Source organism: Acomys minous (genome assembly GCF_964271855.1).
Source record: "Acomys minous genome assembly, chromosome: 3".
NCBI classification, from domain to species: Eukaryota; Metazoa; Chordata; class Mammalia; order Rodentia; family Muridae; genus Acomys; species Acomys minous.
Window position 1 is genome coordinate 133,978,599 of NC_140485.1, and position 23,516 is coordinate 134,002,114.

Below are 23,516 nucleotides of genomic sequence, written 5' to 3' on the forward strand. Positions count from 1 at the left end.
GGTTTGTATGTCATCCCCTCATGTACTCATGGCCAGGTGGAGCCCACTACTCCCATTTCTCATAAAACAATCCTCACTTCTACCCTCTGCCTTCTGCCTTCTGCCCTCTGCCCTCTGCCCTATGCCCTCTGCCCTCTGCCCTCTGCCCTCTGCCCTCTCCCTCAGTGGTGATACTTGCTGTCTCTTACCTACCCTGCCTACTCAGCCACCTCAAGGAGTTCCTTGGCTGGCCAATAACTTGACTCTTCAGTGATGGTTTTCTAATGAAAACTTGGCCCAGATTGGAGATTTCAGTATAAAAAAATATTATTTAATGTAAAGCATCCATGGAGAAAGCCCTAGAGAGCAGTGAGAACTGGGGTGACATTGAGAATGAGTTGCTAGCCTGGCTATTCAAATTCACATATACTAAAAGAAGAGGGGGGGGAGAGAGAGAGAGAGAGAGAGAGAGAGAGAGAGAGAGAGAGAGAGAGAGAGAGAGAGAGTTGCACTGAGGCCTACAGCTGTGATCCCTGACCTAAATTATTCATTTTTAAAATTTAAATTAATAGAGTATATCTGAAATGTTGAAACTTTTTAAGGATTGTCTTTATTCTCTATTCTCTCTCTCTCTCTCTCTCTCTCTCTCTCTCTCTCTCTCTCTCTCTCTGTGTGTGTGTGTGTGTGTGTGTGTGTGTGTGTGTGTGTGTGTGTGTGCAGAAGGCAGAGGACGATATTGAACCCCCTTGGGCTGGAGGTACAGGTATGAGCCACCCAATGGGGATGCTAGGAACTGACCCCTAGTCCTCCAAAAGAATAGCAAATACTCGAAACCACTAGGGCTTTCTCTCTAGGCTCCAAATCTGAGAACTTAAGCACACCCTCCCTGCTTAGGGTAGAAGAGAAAGAGGCATCATTCATGTCAGTGGGCAACTCCTGCAAATTAGTACAGCAATTTAGCCAACTTTCAACAGTCCACCAAAAACTAGCAGTGCAAACCCACCATTCTGCAGTGGCTCACTCACCTTTCCACAAACTTGTTATACAACAGCATGAATGATGCGCAATTAGAAAAGACTTGTCATCACAGGATGTTTAAGGGCATATTATTAGTTTCTACACGCAACTATTTCCTTTGTCAAAAGAAAACTGTTTCCCAGGAATATAAGCCATTGTCTCCTCCATATTGTAAGTGCTGCCCTCCAAAAGGTGTGTACAATGTCTGCCTTCTGTTAGCCACAAAGTCACCCTTATGAGATTACTGATCGCCTTCTCCAATAGGAAGATGGCTGCCCTAAGCCCATTTGACAAATTCCAAGCAAAATAAAACCATCCCACAGATGCCTGGGTTTAATTACCACAGCCCACAGGGCATAGACTATGAAACAAAAAAGGGGGTTCATTCTCAAATTTATGAGGAGGTATTATCTTATGACCTGCCTCATTGTCTAAAGCACTTGGTTACCAACACTTACAACAGGTAAAAAGTCGCCCAGCAGCAGGAGCTGCCACAGGCAAATTCTAAAAAAGGAGTTGGAGGCTACGGCCCCACGTGACTATCAAATCGCCATTCATGAGTTTGAGCATTTTTGTTACAAATTTATATCATTGTTACAAATTTGTAACATTTTGTTACAAAGTTATATAAATCCCAAATAAATATTCCCCACCTAAAGAAAGAAGAGTAGGCAGTTTCCTGGCTTACCTCTGTCTGTCATCCTTGGTCCAGCAGATCCATCCGGGACTGTTAGATGGTCCTGATTGTTACTCAACGAAGAAGTGTCATCGCTAGATAAAGAGTTCAAAAAACCGCTTTCTGATGTGACAAAGCTGTTTTCTGGGGCCTGGCAATTACTTCCTTCTGAGGGTGCAGGTGTGTGGACCTGTACAGCAAATGTCAGGGGGTACCCCACATTTTCAGCAGCAGGAGAGTTGTTAACTATGTCCAGCCAGGACTGTCTTTCTTTAGATCCAGAGGAAGAAAAGCGGCTGGGTGCCCTTACTGTGTTTTCCAGAGAGGAGAAAGAACATGCTGTTTCCCTCCGTTTAGGTGAAGAAGAGGATGCCCGTCGTGCAGCCTATTTTCCTCAAATAAAACCAGGACGAGGAGGAGGATGAATGAGAGGAAAAGAAAAAGAGGCATTGTGAATTAAATTGTCATTCTCTCTGTTTTGTTTTTATTAAACTTCTCCCAGAATTGTTTCAAAATAGTTATCAGAATTTTTTTTAAGTCCAGGGACAAATGTATGAGACTTATTTCGGTTCAGCAGCTACTAGAATTCATTCTCTGAGACTCATCCATGTGACCTTGAGGTCACCATATAAGATCTGAAAAATCTCCATATCAAAATATTTGACTCAAAATTATAAGCCTCTCCGACAACTTAAAGACTTGCTTAGAACAGTTCTTTAGAATGCTCTTGGGTACAACGGTAACTTGTTGTCTGTTCTTGAATTCACAGTGAAATAAGCCAAAACAGCTGAAGAAGCAGAGGTTTGGGGTGTGGCCCAGGAGAAGATTACTTAGCAGGTGCAAGGCCTCTGAGTAGCACTTACCTATGCCTTAGCCTGTGAGAAGCTATCCATTCATCACTATAAAGGATAAAAATCAGCTAAACAAAAATCACTTTAAAAGTTTCTATTACAATTTTACATGTTGTCATTGTACATGTTGAAATGGGGGGAGGGGAGTCCAGATGCCACAGCATGCATTAGAGATCAGAGGAGCCCATTCTATCCTTACACCATGTGGATTCCTTGTATTGAACCTGGATGACCAGGCTTGACAGCAAGCATCCTTACCTATGGAGCCATCTTGCTAGCCCTAGTCACATGGAGTTTTTAATATAGTTTCACTGAGTAAGACAAGGATATATTTATAGCCTCTGAATTCATGAGAGAGAAGGCAAGACTGTGCCACTGATGATCAGAAATGGGTTGCTGTGGGGTCCTCGGACAGCAACTTCCCAGCATGCTCTCCAAGGGCAAACAATCACCCTGAAGGACATTTCATCAATCCCCAGACACAGTACCAAGGCCATATCAACAATAAGGACATTCTCCTGATATAGACACCGTTTATGCTGAGATTTTTTATATTAGTTATATTTGGATATAATTTCTTGAGAATTTTGACAAATATATATACATATACATAGTTTCAGGGGAGTTTATATTTTTGTATGCTATCCATACCAAAAGAAAGATCTGGTAACTTCTTCCACTTTAAACATTATACATCAATAAAATCCAAACACCCAGCTCATTGTGGTCTGGGTGTCCCTGTATCTCCCATGTCATTAGACAGAAGGTAGCCTGTCGTTCAGTTTGGTGTCATCATCCCATTGGATAATCATGTCAATTGTGGCAGGGTAGAGGTTATTAAAAGGAGGAAGCCAAGGACATTTGGACCCTCTTCAGAACCTCTGAAATACACCAAGCAAGGCAGAATGCTTGCCTGTGTTCCAACAGAGTCCAGCGCTGTGAATTTTAAGAGCTCTGGGCTTTTAATGGGAAGCTATGCCTAAGTAATATGTGTCTCCATGGATGCTCAGTGAACATAGGCTGTCAAAGCATCACTACATCTACTGTGCATTTTCGTAAGTGTATGTCGTACACACCTGTGATGTACATCTCCATGTGCACTCCAGGAGGCCTGAGGATGGTGCTGGGGATTACCTTCAAGACTGCTTCCAATTACTTGGGATCTGGGATCTGAACTCATGACTTTGCACTTTCATAGCAAACACGTTAGCCACTTGTCAATCTCCCTGGCCCAGAAATAAGTCTGGTTTGATGTTAAAATGACATTAAAATGCCCAATATGATGTTCATTCAGCAAAGTGCCAAATAGCTTCACAGCTGCCTACCCTAAGACACCTGGACCAATGAACAACTAAGAGAGCAAAGACCTGCAAGTCTGGCTTCTCTGGGAGAAGAACATATAAGTCCTACACTGCCCAAATAAATGCACAAGCATTTCACTCATTACAAAATAATTATTAACAGAAACCTGCATGCTGTTCCAGTCCTGGCACATTCACCTATGGTGAGCTATTTTGGTCAGACTCGCCTTCTGTTTGCTCAGCCTCCCTTTGTTAAAGAGACCAAGCCTGAGTTCTGTCACTCCTGCTTTAGTTGGATTAAAGAAAAAAATGGGATGTGTGAGGAAAAGACTATATACTCAGTTGCAGCTATACTTGCTGTGTTTTTATTAACCCCCAAACTCTCCTTAAAGGACTAGGGAAGACTAGTACACTCTTCTTGATTGTTAGTGAAATGTTCTTACATTTGTATAATTGTTCTCTTCAGAGCACATGTGCATGCATGTGTGTGTGTGTGTGTGTGTGTATGTACGCGCGCGTGCATGCGCTTGCACGCACCCGCACTGGTGGGGACTAGCTGATTACCCCAAGCATCTTTCTCACAAACCCAGTCCACCTTGTTTTTTGAAACAAGGTCATTGTCCTGGAGCTAAGCAATTGGCTAGACTGGCTGGCCAGTGAGCTGCTAGGATAATCCTACCTCTGCCTCTCTACTACTGAGATTATAAGCCCAGTGCCATACCAGGGATTTTTAAATGGATTCTGAGCTCAGACTCAGACCCTCAGGCTCGCAAGCCAAGCACTTAACCAACAGAGCCATCCACCCTGCCTGATAATGTTTTTTTAAAAAATTAGGAGTGAATATTCAGATTAATGAAATGGAAAGAAAAAATGAAAGGAACTGGGGAAGATGGAAAACAAAATGAGAAGAGAAAAAGGTGTGTTAGGTGTTGAAGGAAGTCAAAGAAACAGAAAGTGAGACATACAGAAGAAATTGGACACGCAGTTCATTTCAGAAGATTCCATCTGGGACCATTTTTGTGAATAACATAGTGCCAAAATACAGCTTATTATTTCTAAGATCCTGCAGCTACCAGCAGCCAATACTGGGCACAGAAGCCTAGTCTCTGTGTGCTATCTTTATCACACACTTACAAAACAACAAAGAAAATGAAGGCAGGAAGGCGTAGGTCCGTTTCCTCTCCTCCCTATCCCTGTTTGGCTAATGAGTCTTTCCTTCAAAGCCAGTTCACCTGCCTGGTCCTGTAGGAAGTCTCTCTAATAACATTGGACTGTGAGGTTACCAAACCTAGCACCATTTTCTACCGCACGAGATGAGTATCATTTTATTTGACAACTTATGTTGCTAATAGCTGATTGACTGCTAAATCTTTTTTTGGTGAGCTACTTGAGAACAGGCTGGTTTTAGTCATTTTTACACTTCCATTTCATTCTTGCATCTGTACCCAACACATAGTTAGTTGCTAATAAATTACTGCCAGGAAAGAACTGATCAGAGAACCAGCTCTGTGAGGAAAATCTCGCCACGGTAGTTTAGTCTCTTACTGAGGAACTTTCTCAGATCTCTCCATCGGCTTGCTGGATAGAACCGCTAACTTCAGGAAAGAGAAGAATTCTTGGGGTCAGATAGACCCACAAAGTATTTCCAATCTCAAGCAACTAGGCTGACTTTAACGGGGAAATTGTTAACAGCGTGTGATTTAATTCATACCTGAATGTTTGAGCTTGAGATATTTTCAGTGGGATTTCATATTATCAGTTGTAACTTTTACTTATTACACTTATTTGTTGGTATGGGTGGATGGATACACACACACACACATACACACACACACATACACACACACACACACACACACACACACACACACACACACACACAGGTCAGAAAACAACCATAGGGGAAGTGGTGTCCTCCTTCACCCATGTGAGTATCTGGGATCAAACCGAGATTGATCAGGCTTGTTGGCAAAACACCTTTTCTACTGCCATATCTCACTAGCTGCATGATTATAGTTTTAACTGACTGACAGGATTGAAATCAAATATTTAAATAGATTTCCTCATTTTCTCTGTAGGATATTTTTATTATTAGAAAACCATAATTAAAAATGCTACTTAGCTCTAAAGTCCCCCTCTTAAAAAAAATGTGTTCAAAACACAAGTTCCACACGACGGAAAGTAATTTAAAATAACCACTAAAAGCTGGTAATTAGGAAGAAGTGATTCAGCACAGGTCTTAGCAGCATTAGTCAGGGTATGCTGGGAAAGAAAAACAAGAATAATAACAAAACTAAACATAATAAAACCAAATTATAATAAAGAAAAGATAATATACTGCTTTTTTTTTTTGCTTATTGGTGTGTGTGTGTGTGTGCGCGCACATACGTGTGTGTGTCTGTATTTCTGTCTGTATGTCTGTGTGTATCTGTATCTGTGTCTGTATGTCTCTATGTGTGTCTGTGTATATGTCTGTGTTTGCATATGAGCACACGTGTGTGATGGAAGGAAGGGGACACGTACCATGACACACCTGTGGAGGTCAGAGGATGCCTTCCTGGAGTTGGTTCTCTATCACTGTGGGCTCCAGGAATCAAGCTCATGTCGGGCTTGCATAGCAAGTGTTTTTACCCACTGACCGTCTCGCTAGCCCAGACTTCCTATACTTTTATGCACAATACTGATAACAAGAAATGGATTGGTTCTTTCTAAGCCTCGAGAGGCTGTGTTTCACGAATATACTAACTGAAACAGGATCTCTTCTGTCACTGACTTCCTGCGTGACCTTAGGCAGTTAGCAGACAAGAGATCACTTCCCATGCCGGTCTTCAGTATTTATGTGACTTTGCAAAAGTCATTTTTACCTTCTGCTGTCTTCCCGTCTCCTCCATTGGCCTACACTCTGCACCAGGAACCTTTTAATACCAAAAATATTTTGAAAGCAAAACTGCATCACAATCTGCACCTGCTGGATGAAATCTTCTACATTTCCATTTCATTATAAGAGAAGGCCCGCAGGGCGCCCTAACCACACTGCCCCCTTTCTCCCTGTTCCCGCCATTTTGGCGTTCCTCCTGCCCATGTGCAGATCCGCGGTTCCTTCTGCCTGACAGGCTTTCCCTGTGTATCTCTGGTTGGCCGTCTTTGAACTCAACCCGAGTTTCAGTTCCGCACAATCTCCCCTAACTGAAGTACACAAAGCAGTGATCCTACTGCCGCAACCCCTGTCCACTCTCTGGGCATTTCCAATTCTATCTTCTTTACAATGCCTGGCACTACTTGACGACATCTGTTTGAATCATTGCTGTTGCCTCTCTTCAGCTAACCACCTAATGACACTGATGCTCAAAGGGGCAAGACAGTGTCCTCCACGGGACCTAGCAGGTGGCAGGCACACAACATTATGCATCAGCTGCCTGATTGGCAGGTACATTGATAGGAGCAAATAGTACATTGTGAGAGAATATATTTTTGCTGTTTTTTTTTTTTCTGAGATACAGTCTCACTGTGTAGCCCAGACGGGCCTCAAACTTGGACAACTTGGACTCCTCTTGCTTCTGTGCCTGAGAGCTGAGATTACAGATATGTGGCACCATTCTCAGACTAAAATAATATCCTTGGGAAAGCATAAGCATCTTGAAATCTCTACCTATAATATAGTCGGGTTTACTTCTTGGGAATTTGGTTTCCTCATTTGTAAAACTGAAATAGGAATTTTCTGAAAGTCGGATGAAACTATCCTTCTTAAGGGGTGTGAAAAATCTCTGCACAAGCCAGTACCATTTTACACGCTGGAGAAATGGCTCAGACGTTAAGAGTGGGCACTGCTCTTGCAGAGGATTGGACTTTCATTCCCAATGCTCATGTCAAGTGGCTCACAACCTCTTCTAACTCCAGGTCCAGGAGTTCTGATGCCCTCTTCTGGCCTCCAAGGGCAATTCACTCATGTCTACATACCCACCTACACATAAAAAACAAAACAAAACAAAAGCAAATCTCTCTCTCTCTCTCTCTCTCTCTCTCTCTCTCTCTCTCTCTCTGTGTGTGTGTGTGTGTGTGTGTGTGTGTGTGTGTGTGTGTGTGTGTTGTCTCAAGTCTCTTTATTGTGTAACTGGTTGTCCTGGAACTTGCCATGTAGACCAGGCTAGCCTTGAACTCACGGAGACCTACATGCCTCTGCATCCCGAGTGCTGGGATTGAAGGTGTGCAATACATGCCTGGCTCATAAGTTTTTTTAAAGGAATGCCTGGGGAAATATTCTTGGAGAATGAGGATGAGGCCATAACAGTAACCCACTTTTCCACCCATCCATGCATTCAAGGTCAAATACATGCTACGTGCACTTATAAACACAAATAAACCAAAATATATAGAATTGAACATGGTTTCTGACTTTAAAGATTTGGTGATTAGAGTCTAGAGAGATAACTCAGAGGTTAAAAGTGTATGTTACTCTTACAGAGAGGCCAGGTTTGGTTACCAGCAGCCACATGATCTCCACTGGACACTTCATACATGTGCTCTGCATATATACACTTAGGCACAAATACATACACATAAAAAATTAAACATATTTTAAGTGAATGTGGTAATTATATAAATAACACAAACACATAAAGCCCCAAGAATAAGGTCTATTACAGTAACAATTAATGAAACTCATTATATGAATGCAAACTAAAAAGACTAATAATAAAAATCCCCCCAAAAAAAACCAAACAACAAAAATAAAAGCAAACTAAAGGGGTACATTTGTGCTGACTTAGAAGGCCAGGGATGCTTCAGTGAAGGGAGCCATGCTTGAAGTAGACTGAAAGATGCCGTAAATGTGGGAGCAGAGTAGCCTCCAAACTAGAGCTTTTCCAGCTGAGAAACTTTCTCCCTGCAGGTGCAGAAGGGAGTCTCAGAGCAAAGCAGGCATTTTCCTGGGTTGATGACAAAGGGAGAGAGGGTGGCAAGAATGTGACAAGCAATGTGAAATCTCCATGGCCTTGAAAAAAAAAAGGGCCAAAGAGAAGGGCCTGGGTAGTGATATCTGCCTTGAATCTTAGCACATGGGACAAATACATAGGCAAAGCTCTATGAGTTGAAGGCCAGCCTGGTCTATGTGGTGAGTTCTGGGCAAATCGGTACTATTAAAAGCACCTTTGGCGGTCGTTTTAAAGCAGACATCAGACTAGAAGCCAGGAAAGAAAGAGCCTGCTGTTTCAGTGACTCAGACAAGAGCTAATGAGGGGGTTAGAGTTAGCCCGTGGGAGCAGAAGGCAGGAAGAGGTGGTGGGACAGCAGCCATGCTAGCAGGATGTGAAAACGAACTGTTAAAGCAAGAGGAAAAATAAAATAAAACACCAAGTTATAGCAAAGTTTGAAAATCAGCTCAATTTCCAAACATAAAGCTTATGATTATTTTTTATGTTCTAAGTAGAAAGGTAGTTTTTTTTAAATCCCTATTTCTTGAGTGTATGTATATGTTATAGGTTTGGGTTTACATATTATATTCACTGGGAAGTCTTGCTGTAATTACCTCCTTGCAAGGATCTGTACCATTTTGTATAGCGGATATTGACTGACCAAATGGCATTTGGTAGACAGCTATTCAAGACATAGACTGCTTAAATGAAATCTATATTTCTAAAATTATCCTGCACTTGTTTGCTCAGTTTTCAACTTCCTCCTCTATCCCTGGCCAGGGAGCCTCTTTTCAGAGTTTATTTTTACTTCCTGCTACTTTGGCTTGCTTTAGATGGCTTGTTTCAGTGTTCTGGCGGACATAAAGAAAATTGTTCTTCTGAAAAGCATCAAAGAGAGAGGACTGGATCATTCTGTTAAAATAATCTGCATGAGCTGCTTGAAGCTTGGGTTATAAATATTGATCATGCCCACCTCCCGCCTTTTTTGTATCTGATCCAAATTTTGGTGGTCCATCTTCCATACACACTTGAGTCCCAGCCATCTCACTTCCCGGAGGACCTGAGCGCTGCTCCGGAAGCTCATCACCGGCCAGCACCGCAGGCCTTCCTGTCTTCTATGAGAACGTGCCTCTCCCTAATGCTCTAGGCTTCCTCCATCCTCCATGTACTGGTCCCGGTCTCCTTTTAAGTTCTAAACTGACTTCACAACCCTTCTGCTCCGGTCATCCAGATGCTCCCCTATATCACTCAGCATGGAGCATCAAAACGCCTTAGGGAGCCCACAAGCCCCATCAGGGATGACTGGCTTCATGTGCTCCCGCTCAGGCGATATCTTGGCATCACTTCTCACCAATGAGACCTCAGCTGTGTTTTCTTTAGTGAAAAACTCCTGCTCGGCGGTCACCCAGCTAACCCAAAGTGCCTCTGAAGGCCTTTCCTCAAATCTAACCGGTGTGGGATGCAGTTGATCATCCATGTCTACTGGGTACCACAGCCCACTCTCTAGCTCCTCTCCTGGCCTCCTCCTCCACCCTTCTCTACTTCTGCCACAGGAGACCATCCACCTATGATGATCATCTGTATCTATCTCTTTGGATAGGAAGTTTCACCCGACAAGGAACGTGAACCACTCACTGATGGAGCTCAAGTTCTAAGAAGAAGGTTCACAACTTAAAGTCAATCAGCATAAGCAGACCAGGTTATCAGACAGTGCTGGCAAAATTAAAGAAGAAGAAGAAAAACATGTGGCAAAAACTTCGTGCTATTAATAGGTCTTAAAACACTTAGTAACTTAGGATACTAGGAAACATGAAATGAGAAGCTGCTTCCTTTTATACTCTCTGAAAAATTAATTTGAATAGTGAGCTCTACAAATTGCCTTTCAAAATGAAATGCACAGAACCCCCATCTATTTTTAAGCCTCTTAAATAAGTACAAGGGGCAGGGCTTATCATTTCTTTAAGAATCAAGCCACGTTGGGGCTGGTGAGATGGTTCGGTGAACAAAGGGTTTGCCATTCAAGCTCAAGGATCCGGATCCGGAAACCTAGCACCCACGTAGAACGCCCAGCACGGTGGCAGGCAAACGCATACAGCGCCAGCGGTGGGGGCTGTCTGGACCCTCCTGGCTATCCACCCTAGCGCATCAGAGAGTCCTGCATTCCCATGGGGGATCCAGAGGTTGGCTCCTGAAGAATGGCACTTGGGGTTGAACTTATCATACACATGTGATGACCCCACGCATAGACACACAAAAAAAATGCAAAAATGGAGGCCCTCTCACTGCCCTCTGGTGAGGCCTTTTCAGTTTGAAAGAACAGAACCTAAAACTGGGCTTCTCTCACTGTCCTACATCCCATAGTGGAATTCAGCCCATTGTGAGTCACTATTAGAACTGGAAGTGCAAACCCTCAGGTGCCGGAAATTAAGATTATCTTTACTCACTAGCACAAAATCAGCTAAACATTCAATTAATTATTTCAAACCTTCGGAGTTTTTGAGACAGCTTTTCAGAATATTATTATTTTATTCTGTTGAGTTCAGCTTCATGAAATGTTATTGTGCAACTGTTAAAAAAACAAAACAAAACAAACAAAAACCTTGGTAAAATGTTATATCTTGTATATCTGACTCATGGCTAGCCTATATCATACTGAGTGAAACAATCACTTGGTTCATGCCCTGGATAAAAGCTACCCAGATTTTTTTTCTTTCACTTTGTCTGTTTAAATAGTAAGCACAATGTTATTTTAACCAAGTGTCTTATATGTCTGCTTTTTTTTTTTCAGAAACAAGGGAAAATACAAACAAAATCTGCCTGGGAAGTATGTGAGTAGACAGAACATACTCTGTTACTAGGGGGGGAAACATAACCATTCAACATTTGTCCTAGTTTAGTTTTTGTTGCTGTAATAAACATGACAAATAAGAACAACTTGGGGTGGTTTGCTTGATGCACAGGTCACAATCCATCATCGGGGAAGCCAAGGCAGGAAGCCAAGATAGGAACTGAAGCAGAAGCTGTAAAGGAACAGTCCTTACTGGCTTCCTCTCCATGACTTGCTCACCCTGCACTCTTATGCCACCCAGACTATCTGCCAAGGGATGGCACCACCCACGGTGGGCTGAGCCTTCCCTCATCAATCATTAACAAAATGGTCCACAGAATCGCCTCCAGGCAATCTGATGTGTGTGTTTTTTTTAATCGAGGTTCCTCTTCTCAGATAAGAATAACTTGTATAAGGTTGACAAAATACTAACCAAGGCAAAATTTATCTCACAATTTTATCATGCATTGCTATAAAAAAATATCTATTTAAAGTGATCAACTTACTACTTCTTAAGAAGCAACATTTAAGAGCTGGATGGGCAGCTCACTTATTAGTATGCATGTCCTAGCCTCAGTCCCCAGCGCTAGGTAAAAGCCAAGTGCAGGTGGTACACATCTGCAATTGCAATAATCATAATGGAGGGAGGAGTTAAGTTGGCCACATAGCAAGATAAAGGCCAGCTTGGGCCACATGAGATACTGCCTTAATTAGACAAATATTTGATTAATGATTTGGGAAAATATTATAGAGAAACTTCCAAGGTTATTAACCTAACTTTTAGGTCTCATAAGTGTCCCCTCATTTCATCTTGTTCAAGTGTGCAGTGCTGGACTTTAGGTCTATGGATAAGCAAGTATGATAGTTCCAAACAGCTTTCCTCTGTTAGAAAACAAAGATAGTAAGACCAATGTCCTTATGGCCCTGGGAAGCAATTTTTAAAATCAGGGAGGGGATAAAGACACTCAGTCTAATGAAAGTGATGGGTAAATCTGCCATTAAATTCATTAACAGTCATTTATAACAACAACAACAAAAACCACGAAAAACATTTTTAAAAGTAAGAAGTGAGAATGGCTCACTTACAGCTGACAAGCATACATGACAGATACATGTTATTTCAAATATAGAAAATAACAAATCAATCAATAAGAAACAAGAAGATGAGGCAGAAGCTAAAAAAAAACATCTAACAGATGCAAAGAGAAAATACAAACGGCTCTAACCGTGGAAAGGGGTTGGCCTCACTAGCGATCAGCAAAATGCAAATAGAATACCATACTTTTTGGACTATAAGATGCACTTGACCATAAGATGCACCCAGTTTTTAGAGCAGTAAAAATAAGAAAAACAGTAAAAACAGGAATAAATGGCTGCACGTTTTAAGCACCTGGCACTTGATAAACACAAAGCTGTCAATGTGGCTGGTGGCATATGTCAGATGTATAAAGCCTGTGTTGGCATGCAGGACATCCTACATTCAGCTACTTATCTAAAACAATAATAACATTAATGACCTATTAATTGATTTCTTAAAATCTGTATCCTCAGTGACCCTTGTATGACCCTTTCTAGGGACCCATCCATCCAAACATGAGCTAATTCTCCCAAGTCCCAGCACCCATGAAGACCTAAACTTCCAAAGCTTAGGGTACAACTTGAGCCATTCTTTTGGAACCCATCACACCAGCCCACATGCAATCTTACTGAGATGACCCGCAGCTGCCACCCCATCTCCCTAATTGTTTTTGCTTCTCGTGCTCTAACTTTAATATTGCTTTTAAATTCATTTTGCATTGTTGTATCATGGGCACCGAGGCAAGTGCCCATGATATTTATTCTGAGACATCGACATTCCTTCTGGGAATAAGTAGGGCATAACACACACTGCCAAATGAGCCTCTGCAGGCGTTGCCTGCCACTCAACAGCCCTTTGCATCTCCACAAATCCTCTGAGTATGATCCAGTCCATCTGCGGGTTGTCAACAGATACATCAAGATTGTCATCCATCCGGGTTACCATGGAGAAGGCTCTAAGTCGGTACCCTGAGTCAGCCCCCTGAGAATTACACTTGCTCTTTGCAAGGCACCTTAGCTTAGTCAACTCTAAAAAAAATTTTTTTTGGTCAAGGGTAGTCTCTGTATAATTGGAAGGAGTGACGTCCAAAAAGAGGATTAGTGGCCAATGGACTGCTCACATCTACACGTACCACAGGAGAGGAAGTTGCGGAAGAGTACGGCGGGGGCGGAGTCTCCACAGCTATCTCAGGATCTTCCTGCTCACTCTCACTGTAGCATTCTATAACCGGAAGGAGAGATGTTTTAGGTCTGAAGGCTCTCATCATTTATTCCATAATGCATGAGCAAGGGTTTTTCTCCATCTGCCTATTGCAATTTCAATCTAACTCAAAAAGCAAGCATCCAAAAAAATAAAAAATATAAAATAAAATAGGGAGCAAGAAATGTATGACACTATCTGATGAAAAGAAATTCAAGGATGGGAGAAACAAGTGACCATCGTGACACTTTCTGCTACCAGAGAGCATCGAGTATGCAAAACAGGGTCTACTGTAGCTCAATAAATAAATAAATAAATAAATAAATAAATAAATAAATCCTTAAAAATGTGTGAGTCATTATAACACAGTCTATGGTAGAGATGGATGAGAATGAGCCTTGGGAGCTGAGTGACTGATAACTCATCCATGGCTGGTACCCAGGAGGAAAAGGAGAAGAGGATGCTGAGTCACATACACAGAGATCCCCAAGAGAGATCCTGGAAAATGAAGCTGTAAAGCTTTAGAGCCAATATCACAAAGAGTCTTTTAAAACACCAGAGTAAGTCCTCCTACACAGGGGTCTCTTTCCCAGTTGATAACTAAGAGGTGTCTGCTTTACATAAAAGAGGGCCAACAGGTTCGTTAGATACCAATTTCACAGCATTGCAGTGGATTCTTTCCTTTTCTAAACTTAAGGTTTTATAACTGAAGATACAACTTTCTCCTTACAATCCCTGGGTGTCCTGTAATCTAAGCGTTTTGGCACCCACCACCTCTATGTCCCCACACTAACGGCAAATAACATTACGAAGATGTAGGTGCCCGTGGCCTGTGATACCCAAAAGGCACAAAGTAGGCTAAAAACACGGTGTGTCTCCCAGCCTGATCTTCAGGATCCGACAACAGTCTCAGGGTAATTCATGTCAACACACACCTGGCGGAAAGGTCAGCCTGTCAGAGGAAATGGTGGGATAAAAGCTATCTGCCTAGATCACGACACATCCGGGTCCATGAGTAAGGACTCGGTAAGGAGGGCACGAGACATTTGCATTTGGCAATTGTTTGAGTATTGGTGAAGCCTGCAGCTGCTCAAGTGTGGGTGAAGTGTGAAATCACTTTGAGCTGGCATGGGAAACTAGGCTTCGTGGTGATTCTGTGTGAAGATGGCTGTCTGTACCATTTAGATTATTTCAAATGCCAAACTGTGTTTTTCCCAGGGATGAGCCTATACATAGAACCTGGAATCGTCTCTTTCCTCGTTCTGATTCATTCTACCCTAATATTCTTGCGAAACTCTCAGAGATGTAAAACAGAGCATACCTTCGTTCTTTGCCGTGGATTCCTGGTGGACTACAGCAAATCCGAGTTTGTTTAACCACCTGGGATTCGGATGGAAAGGGAAATGTTTAAGCAAACAGCTGGGCCCCTGATCCTCTCCCTTAGACCCTGAGTCTGTAGGGAAATTCAACCCCAGTTAGTTCCACACTTAGCCTGCGTGCTTCCTAAAGCACCATGGGTTTGAAACATGGAGACCTAAGATTTCTGGTTCCACAGTCATTGGCTCTCCAAGGGCCTACATTATAAGAGAAGTGGGTGAGACTTTATCCAGTGTCTCCAGATTTCAGTTAGGAACATATTATAAAAAATAAAAAGACTTAACAGATGAGAAACAATAAGGAAGGAAGCTAAATGAGATGTCCTAACTATATGAACAAATGACTTCTTTAGTAATTGCGTACTTTAAACATCTGGCCATCATCAAACTCTGGTCATTAAATTCAGTCACTTGACCATCAAAACTATATCTATCATTTTTTAAAAATGTATTGTCATTATACCTTTGAATTATACATATAGAGATCAGGAGACGACTTTTGGGAGTCAGTTCTCTCTTTGTACCTGTAAGTGTTCTAGCTATTGGACTCAGGCCATCAGCCTTGCATGGGAAGCTATTTTATGCACTGGGCCATTCCAGCCATCTATCAATTTAATAATGTCAATCAATTTCAGAAAAATACACTTAACATTCATTTTTAGCAAAAAAAAAAAAAATGCATCACCCAGTAGAAGAGCTGACTAGAACATAAAAAGTATTACTAAAGGGTAGAAGTGTTTAAGTTCTAAAATCTTCACAGAAGGTAACAATTGGCAAAGTGCTGTATTTTATTGATTTATCTTCTATTGATTAAGTGTCAGTTATACAATAAGTCTAGACAAACTTAATGAACTCAAACTCAGCTTCTAGTTCTAAGCCACTGTCATGCCTCAAGATTTCAGTTAGGAACATATTACAAAAATAAAAAGACTTTAAAAATAAGAAATGATGCCTATTTCATATATTCCTATTTATATAATCTAATACTTGAAAGGAAAATATCCTTTTGGTACAGTGGCTATCTAGGGAACTGGTTTCCTAAGTATTTCTGGTTTTCTGTTCGTGTTTTCAAATAAACTGCTTCACATCCCCCCCTTTTTTTTTTGAGAAACCTGTACTTTTAATAATGACTTAAGTTAATATCAACAAAATAACAGCAATGGTTCTACACATTTGTTGAATCATTTATACTTTTCTTTCAGGCCTGTTGTGCATCGTGAGCTACTCAGCACACTGTACTGACAACATGACACAAACACCATGCATTCCCAAATCTAGAGCTGTCAACTACCCAGTCTTCAACCAGACATGAGCTTGCTATGCTCATTTTCAATAATATACACACATATATAATAAACTTCTGTATTAGACAACATGGACATCTCTACAAGAAGAGGAATGAGCCCAGTCTCCCTAAAGATGTTCCCTGTAGTCCCACAATAGACTCAAATTCTCTAACAGCCACATAAGACTGGAACACGCTAAGGCACAAGCCATGTTGTAGGAAGGCAGGAGTGATTATCAAGTCCCTAAATGGTGACAGATAAGATAGAAAACCAGGGTCAGAACATACAAGAGCTAATTAATATGTTGGGGGAAATCCTCTACTTCAGAACACACATACTGGCCATTTGGAAACTGCATTGTCTAGACACAGGGAGTCATTTTCCACTGACGGACTAGCAGGCATTGGATTTGCTATTTGTGTGTATAGAAAGAATGGAAAAACAAACATTTGAATCAATTGTTGAGCTAAACATAAAAATTGATATAGTCAGTTTTAAGCAGGCAATTTGATGATTTAGTTGAATATTTAAACACCTACTTTCTTTGCCCAATAATTGTAATTGTAAATATCTATTTTGGAAAAAAAAAAACAAAGAGTGCCTTTGTAGAAAAATGTTAAGTGTCAACAAGGTTTGTGACAGTAGAAAGAAAAATGCCTTGAGTTAAAATTTGTCCATTAATAAGAAATTGGATTAATAATGATCTGGATTATATGAATACCATATTATAATGAAGCTAATAAACATATTCGCAAGAGTATTTGTAATGACTCAGAAAAAAAATCCTATGGCATGCTGTTAGTAAAGAAAAAGTAAGTGCAGGACCATCTGTTTGGCCTGTCCTAATGTACTGTAAAAGGTATATGTAAAACACATACCCTCATACCTGTGCATGAATGGGTGCGCACAGGGAGGAGGAGACAGAAACACCGATCTGTCAAGTGTGGAACTCCCCTGGGGAGAAGTTGAATGGAAGGTGGAAAGACCCAGAAACCTCATGTGTTTTCTATTTCTTTTTTTATTTATGTATTTATTCACTTTACATCCCAAGTGCAGCCCTCTCCCCCTCTCCCCTCTCCCCCTCTCCCCCTCTCCCCCTCTCCCCGTCTCCTCTTGGCACTGTCCTCTCACCCCCTTCTCTCATTCTTCTCTCCCCTTCTCAGAAAAGATGAGGCGCCCCCCCCCGTAACCTAGCATTTCCTGTTTCTTTATTTATTATTTAATTTTTATAAGATATTTTATGTATTACCTAACTAACATTTAAAATATATAGAAGGGCGTGGTGGCGCACGCCTTTAATCCCAGCACTCAGGAGGCAGAGGCAGGTGGATCGCTGTGAGTTCGATGCCAGCCTGGTGTACAAAGGGAGTCCAGGACAGCCAAGGCTACACAGAGAGACCCTGTCTCGAAAAACCAAAATAAATAAATAAATAAATAAATAAAATATATAGTAGGAGATTGGGGAGATAGTTCCATCCGTAAAGTGCTTGTCGCATAAGCATGAGGATCTGATTTGGGGTTCCCTGTACCCACATAAAGAGGTGCAGTGGCACCAGCCTGTAACCCCAGCACCGGGATAGCAGGCAGAGGAAGGTGGATCTGTGAGGCTCGCTGGTTAGCCAGTTCAGCTAAAAGTGATGAGCTCTGTGTTCAGTAATAAATAGTGTCTCAAAAAAAAAAAAAGTCGTCAACAGAGGAAGGCACCCAGAGTGGACCACCAGCCTCCATGCTTACATATACAAATATACATAGACATCTGCATGCATATGTGCACACACATGAACATGTATGCTACCCAGACAAACACCAAATTTTAAGCACATTTTTCCAAATCAGATAAAATACAATAAATTGTATAGTTCACTTTTAAAAGACTAACAGTTTTCAGTTTGTACCTGATTTTATAATTATATAAGGCTGGCCCTCCCCATCCTCGACACCGCCCCCCCCCCCCCGTGCAAACACAAAGAACCTAAAAGTAAAATATTTTCAAAGAAATAAAAAGACAATTAATAGTTTTGAGATAATATTAACTGAAGCAAGCGGAGGCTTTTTGCAGCTCTGCTCCACAGCGAGCTGGTGGGAGCCAGGGACAGAGAGAGCTAAGGCATCTTGATGTGCAGCTTAGCGTGCCGGATGCTCAGTGGACTCCCATTGTCTCTTAAGACTCTACCCTTCCTTTGATTGACAGTGCATTTCGCAGTGATGGAGACACTTGCTAGGAAACAAAGCACTCAGAAGAAGAACTATTTCTCTGGGATGCTGTCTCTCCCTCAGCCCTTGTCGAGAAGATGAAAACTACTCTTTGAAAGGATCAGCTCCGAGATGGGTGGGGACGGTGTTAAGAGGGATAAAGCTGAAGATACAGGACGCGTGGGATGCTGTTGAGAGGAGCTAGCGTGGTGGGATGCTGGCCGGCTCTGTCTCCCTGCCTCCACAGACCAGAGGCGGTACTGTGAAACATCACAGGTGACTCAGCAGCAGATCAGCATTCACCTTATTCCTGGTTCTGCCTACCTCTAGGCACTCCCCTCCTCTGGACACTTGTAGAACACGTCATTGCAAATCAGCTGGATTGAGTCACCAGTGCCAAACAGAGTAATGACCTTTGACAGGTGTAAGTTATCTCTTTTGATTTATCTACTCTTTTTCTCTTTCAGATGCTTGAAAAAAGGCAAGGCGGGGGGGGGGGGGGGGGGCAAAGCTACAATCAGAGAGAGTGTAGAAACAGACACTCTTTGTCTATCAACGATGTATTTGGAGGACGCTGTTGTCAACTCCTTCTCTGATAGCTAACTGTGGTTTCCCAACTTCCTGGGAGCTATTTTGTCCTCATCTGAAGAGGCGGGGTGAGGGCAAGCTCAGCAGCTATAACAAATGAGGAGGTTCCTAGCTAGCCCGTGCTGCAGAAGAGGTGACCTGAACTAGGGTAGGAGGTGATAACAGCATCTAAAACAAGGAGCCAAAGAAGGATTGCATATGGAAGATAAGCAAGGAACATACCATGTACGAACAGATAGCAGCGTTTCTGTATAAACATTATGAATGGAGGAGTTATGGGGATGAGAGTATTGACTGTTACTTCCCAGCATTTTTTGGCAATGGGCCACAGTACAGATGCTCCATAAATATTAAGTTATTAGATGATGGCTTTACATGAGTAAGATGCCCTCTGGTGCCTCGAGGCAGCACCGCACAGACAGCGTCATTCAAATTACAGCTGGCGCAGTGCATCTTCATCTAAGGCGGGAGTCAAGTGAGAACTGGTGCGCCGACTTAGCAGAGCACGCAGAGAACAGAGCTGGGATGTTTCTTTAAAGTTGGGTACACCGGAAGTAAATGTTCGGGGTGATAGATGGAGACGCGGGCAATACATCCAGAAACCTATACGATAATCACACAGCACCTGCTAGAGGCGGCAGAGACTGAGAGAGGATGTGAGAAGCCGTGAGACTGGTTCCAGAGCTCCTTCAGGTGCTTCTTGTGGTGTGAATCCTCATCTTCAAGTCTCTTTCCACCTACTCCCTCCTCTCCTCCAGAAAAAAAATCTCACAGCTACCTCCTAAAACAGCCATTTGGATAAGTGCACTTCCCCCCAAAGGAGCGCAAATGCTAGAGGAGAAAGCAAGTCGGTTTTGTAGTTGCTAAGGAAATTAACTAGCAGAACAAAATTAAGAAACGGAAACAAATAGGACACTAACGGAAACGATCATTAGCGTAAAACTCTAATGTCAGACCAAAGTGAGTTCACCCTCCTAGGGCCTGGGGTGCAGCACCAGTTTCCTCTACTTACACGCTCATTTCCTGTGAATTCTCTGCTGCAAAGTAGAAGGCTTTGATCTGTGGGTGATTGATTTTAAATGCACTAGAACAGAGAAAAACACACACGTGTTAATGTTTTTAAAGTAGCTGCTATATTAAATACCTATTATCTAGTCCTGACTTGACTTAGTAAAGTGAGAGTCAAATTATCATGTCAGGCCTGCATCTTTAGCTGCTCAGTAATTTCCATTTAAGTGTGTGTGTGTGTGTGTGTGTGTGTGTGTGTGTGTGTGTGTATCTTTTTCACCTGCTAATTATTTAGCTGTAAGAGAAAATGAATTCAAGAGTCCCTGAGTTGTCACTTAGCATTATTCAGATCTACTCATTCAAGCATGATATTATTTAAATTCAATCAAATAGACAGTGGAGTTTTATTTATAGGAAAATAGCCTGGTACACAACTTCCACATCTCATGACTCTTGATAAACCATAGATAAGGGGCTCTGTATTGGTAAAAAAAAAAAAAAGCATAAATTACATGTTAATTAAAGGAAATTTATGACCCATAGGTGATATCAAGTAAAATGTTTCCACCATCATACTGTAAGTTCTGCTGAACAAGAAAACATTTTGTTTTTTTGTTTTGCTTTTGCTGCTTTTTTTTTTTAATAACCAATCAAAAACCATAAACATCAACACAAAGAATACAGAACACGGCACACAGCTGTTACACCAGTACGGCAAAAGTAACAGCTAACATTGATCCCAAGAAAACAGTTTCTTGCTGATCAAATAAGAAATGTTCCTTTCTGATAATAAGGGAGAAGATGTTGAAGAAACAATAAGAGAAAGATGAAAGGAGACGTAACAGTAAGTCACAGTTGGATGCACTCTTGTGATGATCATGTGACCAGAGAGTCTATCCATCTCTCCAGGGAGCTCTTGGCTGCTTCCAGACGCCATGGGTTCTGTCCTTGTTAGGAGAACAAGAGCCATCAGCTGTAGCTTGCTTCATTCCCATCACTGCTCACACCTAATCTATAGCAGGTGCAATCCCAATGCATCAGAGCACTGGATGGCAAAGCTGGCATTAATAATACCATAAATCAAGATGATCTGGTCTTGCTGTAGTGTCTACATTTTTTTCTGATGACTCCTGATTAACTATTTTGTTCTTTACAAGGTCAAAACCTTGGCATTGATTCCCTTGCCTTTGGGGTAGGGGTAGAGGATTAAAATCCATCCCCCCCCCCACAGGCTGATATGCCAAAAAAAATGAGAGGTTAAGCATTTCTATGTACTTTTTCTATGAGCATATATTTAAACAGTGGCAACCCACAATGCTCAAAATTCCCAGACATTTGAATTCTATCTACACCCACTTGCAAATCACCCCATCACTAGGTAAATGTTAAAAATGGCTGTGATACTGGTGCAGGGCTTTGAGGGTGCAGAGGGAATACAACTCACTGTTTTTTCTTGCATTCACAGGCTCTTTCCACTGTGAAATCTGGCAGGTTGACAAATCCATCAGCTTTCTCTGCCTGAAACAGATACATAGCACACATGAATAAGTGCTCCATCCTAGCCTTTGTCCCACGGACAACATGAAATAGACAGGGCATAAGTAGAAGCCACAGGAATGTTCTTAAAGTAGCATGGACTTAGATACACCATTTATGGAAGAAGTTTATAGGCTAAAAAAAACATAAAATCTTTTCATGAGAAGTAGCACGATACAGACTAGGGATGGCCAATACACAGAAGGTTCTGGGCCTGCCCCTGCTCCTCCTCTGCCCTCATGAGACCCACAAAGCTAACCCACCTACGTCCTGCTTCCTGCTGAGCCTAGAGGCATGCTCAGCTCCGTTTTCCCCCACAAGTGTGGTGAGCCACAAGCACAGGAGACAAAACCTCATTAGCAGCCTTGAGACGGTGGACAGAGCCCAGGCCTTGAAGTTGGCAAACCCACAGATACACATCTTGCTGTTGTTGGGACTTCAGTGAGCCCAGATAAACAAACAACATTTAACGGACACTCAACAGAGATCACTTTCTTCCCCCAAGTCTGCTGTAGGCAGTGCTTGGAGGGCTCAACTACAGCCACATCATGTAAGACCCGAGTGCCATGGTTGATCCTTATAAAAGAAAGTCCCCAGCAAAGAATTACATTGTACATGGCATAGGATGCCAGCTGATTAATATCTGTGTTTCTGATGGGCTTAGGCAACCCCTGTGAAAGGATTGTTTGATCCCCAAAGGGGTCACAACCCACAATTTGAGAACCACTGCTCTAAATCAACAAAAGTTTTACAGGCAATTTTACCAAGGCCACACCTATCAATTATCTATAGATCTATAGGCCTGTTGATCTATAATTTATAAATACAGTGGAGATGATCTGCAAAGACATTGGGTCATTTGTCATAAATAAAGGAGCTCAAGTCTCCTTTTATGCACACTAATATCCCTGAGCAGAGAAACGCAATTAAAAAACAAAATGTAAGTGAATTGGCAGACATTAGGAGATGGGTAAAATCTGATTTTGGAAACACAATCTTAATCTTAAAATCAGCTTGCTGGAACTGCCAAACAGAAAGCATACAGGAGATGGAACCAGGCTCTCTGCACATGTGTAACAGGTGTGCAGCTTGGTCTTCATGTGGGACTCCAACACCAGGAGCAAAGGCGGTCTCTGACTCTTAGCCTGCCCCTGGATCCCCTTGCCCTAACTGGGCTGCCTTGTCTAGCCTCAAGAGGAGAAGAAGAACCTAGTCTTACTGCAACTTGATATGCCAACATGTGGCTTGATATCCAAGGAGGCCTCCCCTTTTCTGAGAAGAATGGGAAGACCAGAGGATGGGGGAGGGGAGGGAAGAGAAAGGGAGTGGGAGGAGGGGAAGGAAGGGAAGCTAAGATCAGGATGTAAAGTCAATTAATTAATTAATTAGTAATTAAAATGTCAGCAGGGTGATCTTAGGTGACTCTGTCTCTTTGTCATATCATTGAGAGCAATTCATTTTTCTTTCGAAAAATTAAAGTGTGACGTAGTCAACTCCATTTCCAGCCTCTACCTTCTGCGTGACTGGGTTTATCCAGGTATTGCAACTACCTCCTCTCCCTTATGAGATCTAAAACTCGACTCTAGTGAGAGCTTCTCTCTTTAAAATATACATACACGTGTGTATACACTGAGTGTTTATTAATAGGCTCTTAATTACCATATAGTGGCTTCATCAATCTTATCTTAAA

The 23,516-nt window shown here is 42.0% G+C and overlaps 1 protein-coding gene across 8 annotated transcripts in view; it reads right to left on the reverse strand.

Annotated features, from left to right (window-relative positions):
- IPCEF1 (interaction protein for cytohesin exchange factors 1) overlaps positions 1-23,516 on the reverse strand; it is a 163,634-nt gene that overhangs the window by 32,477 nt on the left and 107,641 nt on the right. For 7 of the 8 annotated variants that reach the window (XM_084777834.1, XM_084777835.1, XM_084777837.1 and 4 more), the window contains 5 exons: positions 21,735-21,808; positions 20,295-20,366; positions 15,161-15,219; positions 13,760-13,860; positions 1,685-2,057 (listed from right to left, as the gene is read on the reverse strand). In XM_084777834.1, coding sequence (XP_084633960.1) covers positions 1,685-2,057; positions 13,760-13,860; positions 15,161-15,219; positions 20,295-20,366; positions 21,735-21,808 — 679 coding nt within the window. The remainder of the gene's footprint in view (positions 1-1,684; positions 2,058-13,759; positions 13,861-15,160; positions 15,220-20,294; positions 20,367-21,734; positions 21,809-23,516) is intronic. The other variant, XM_084777839.1, reaches the window with a different exon arrangement.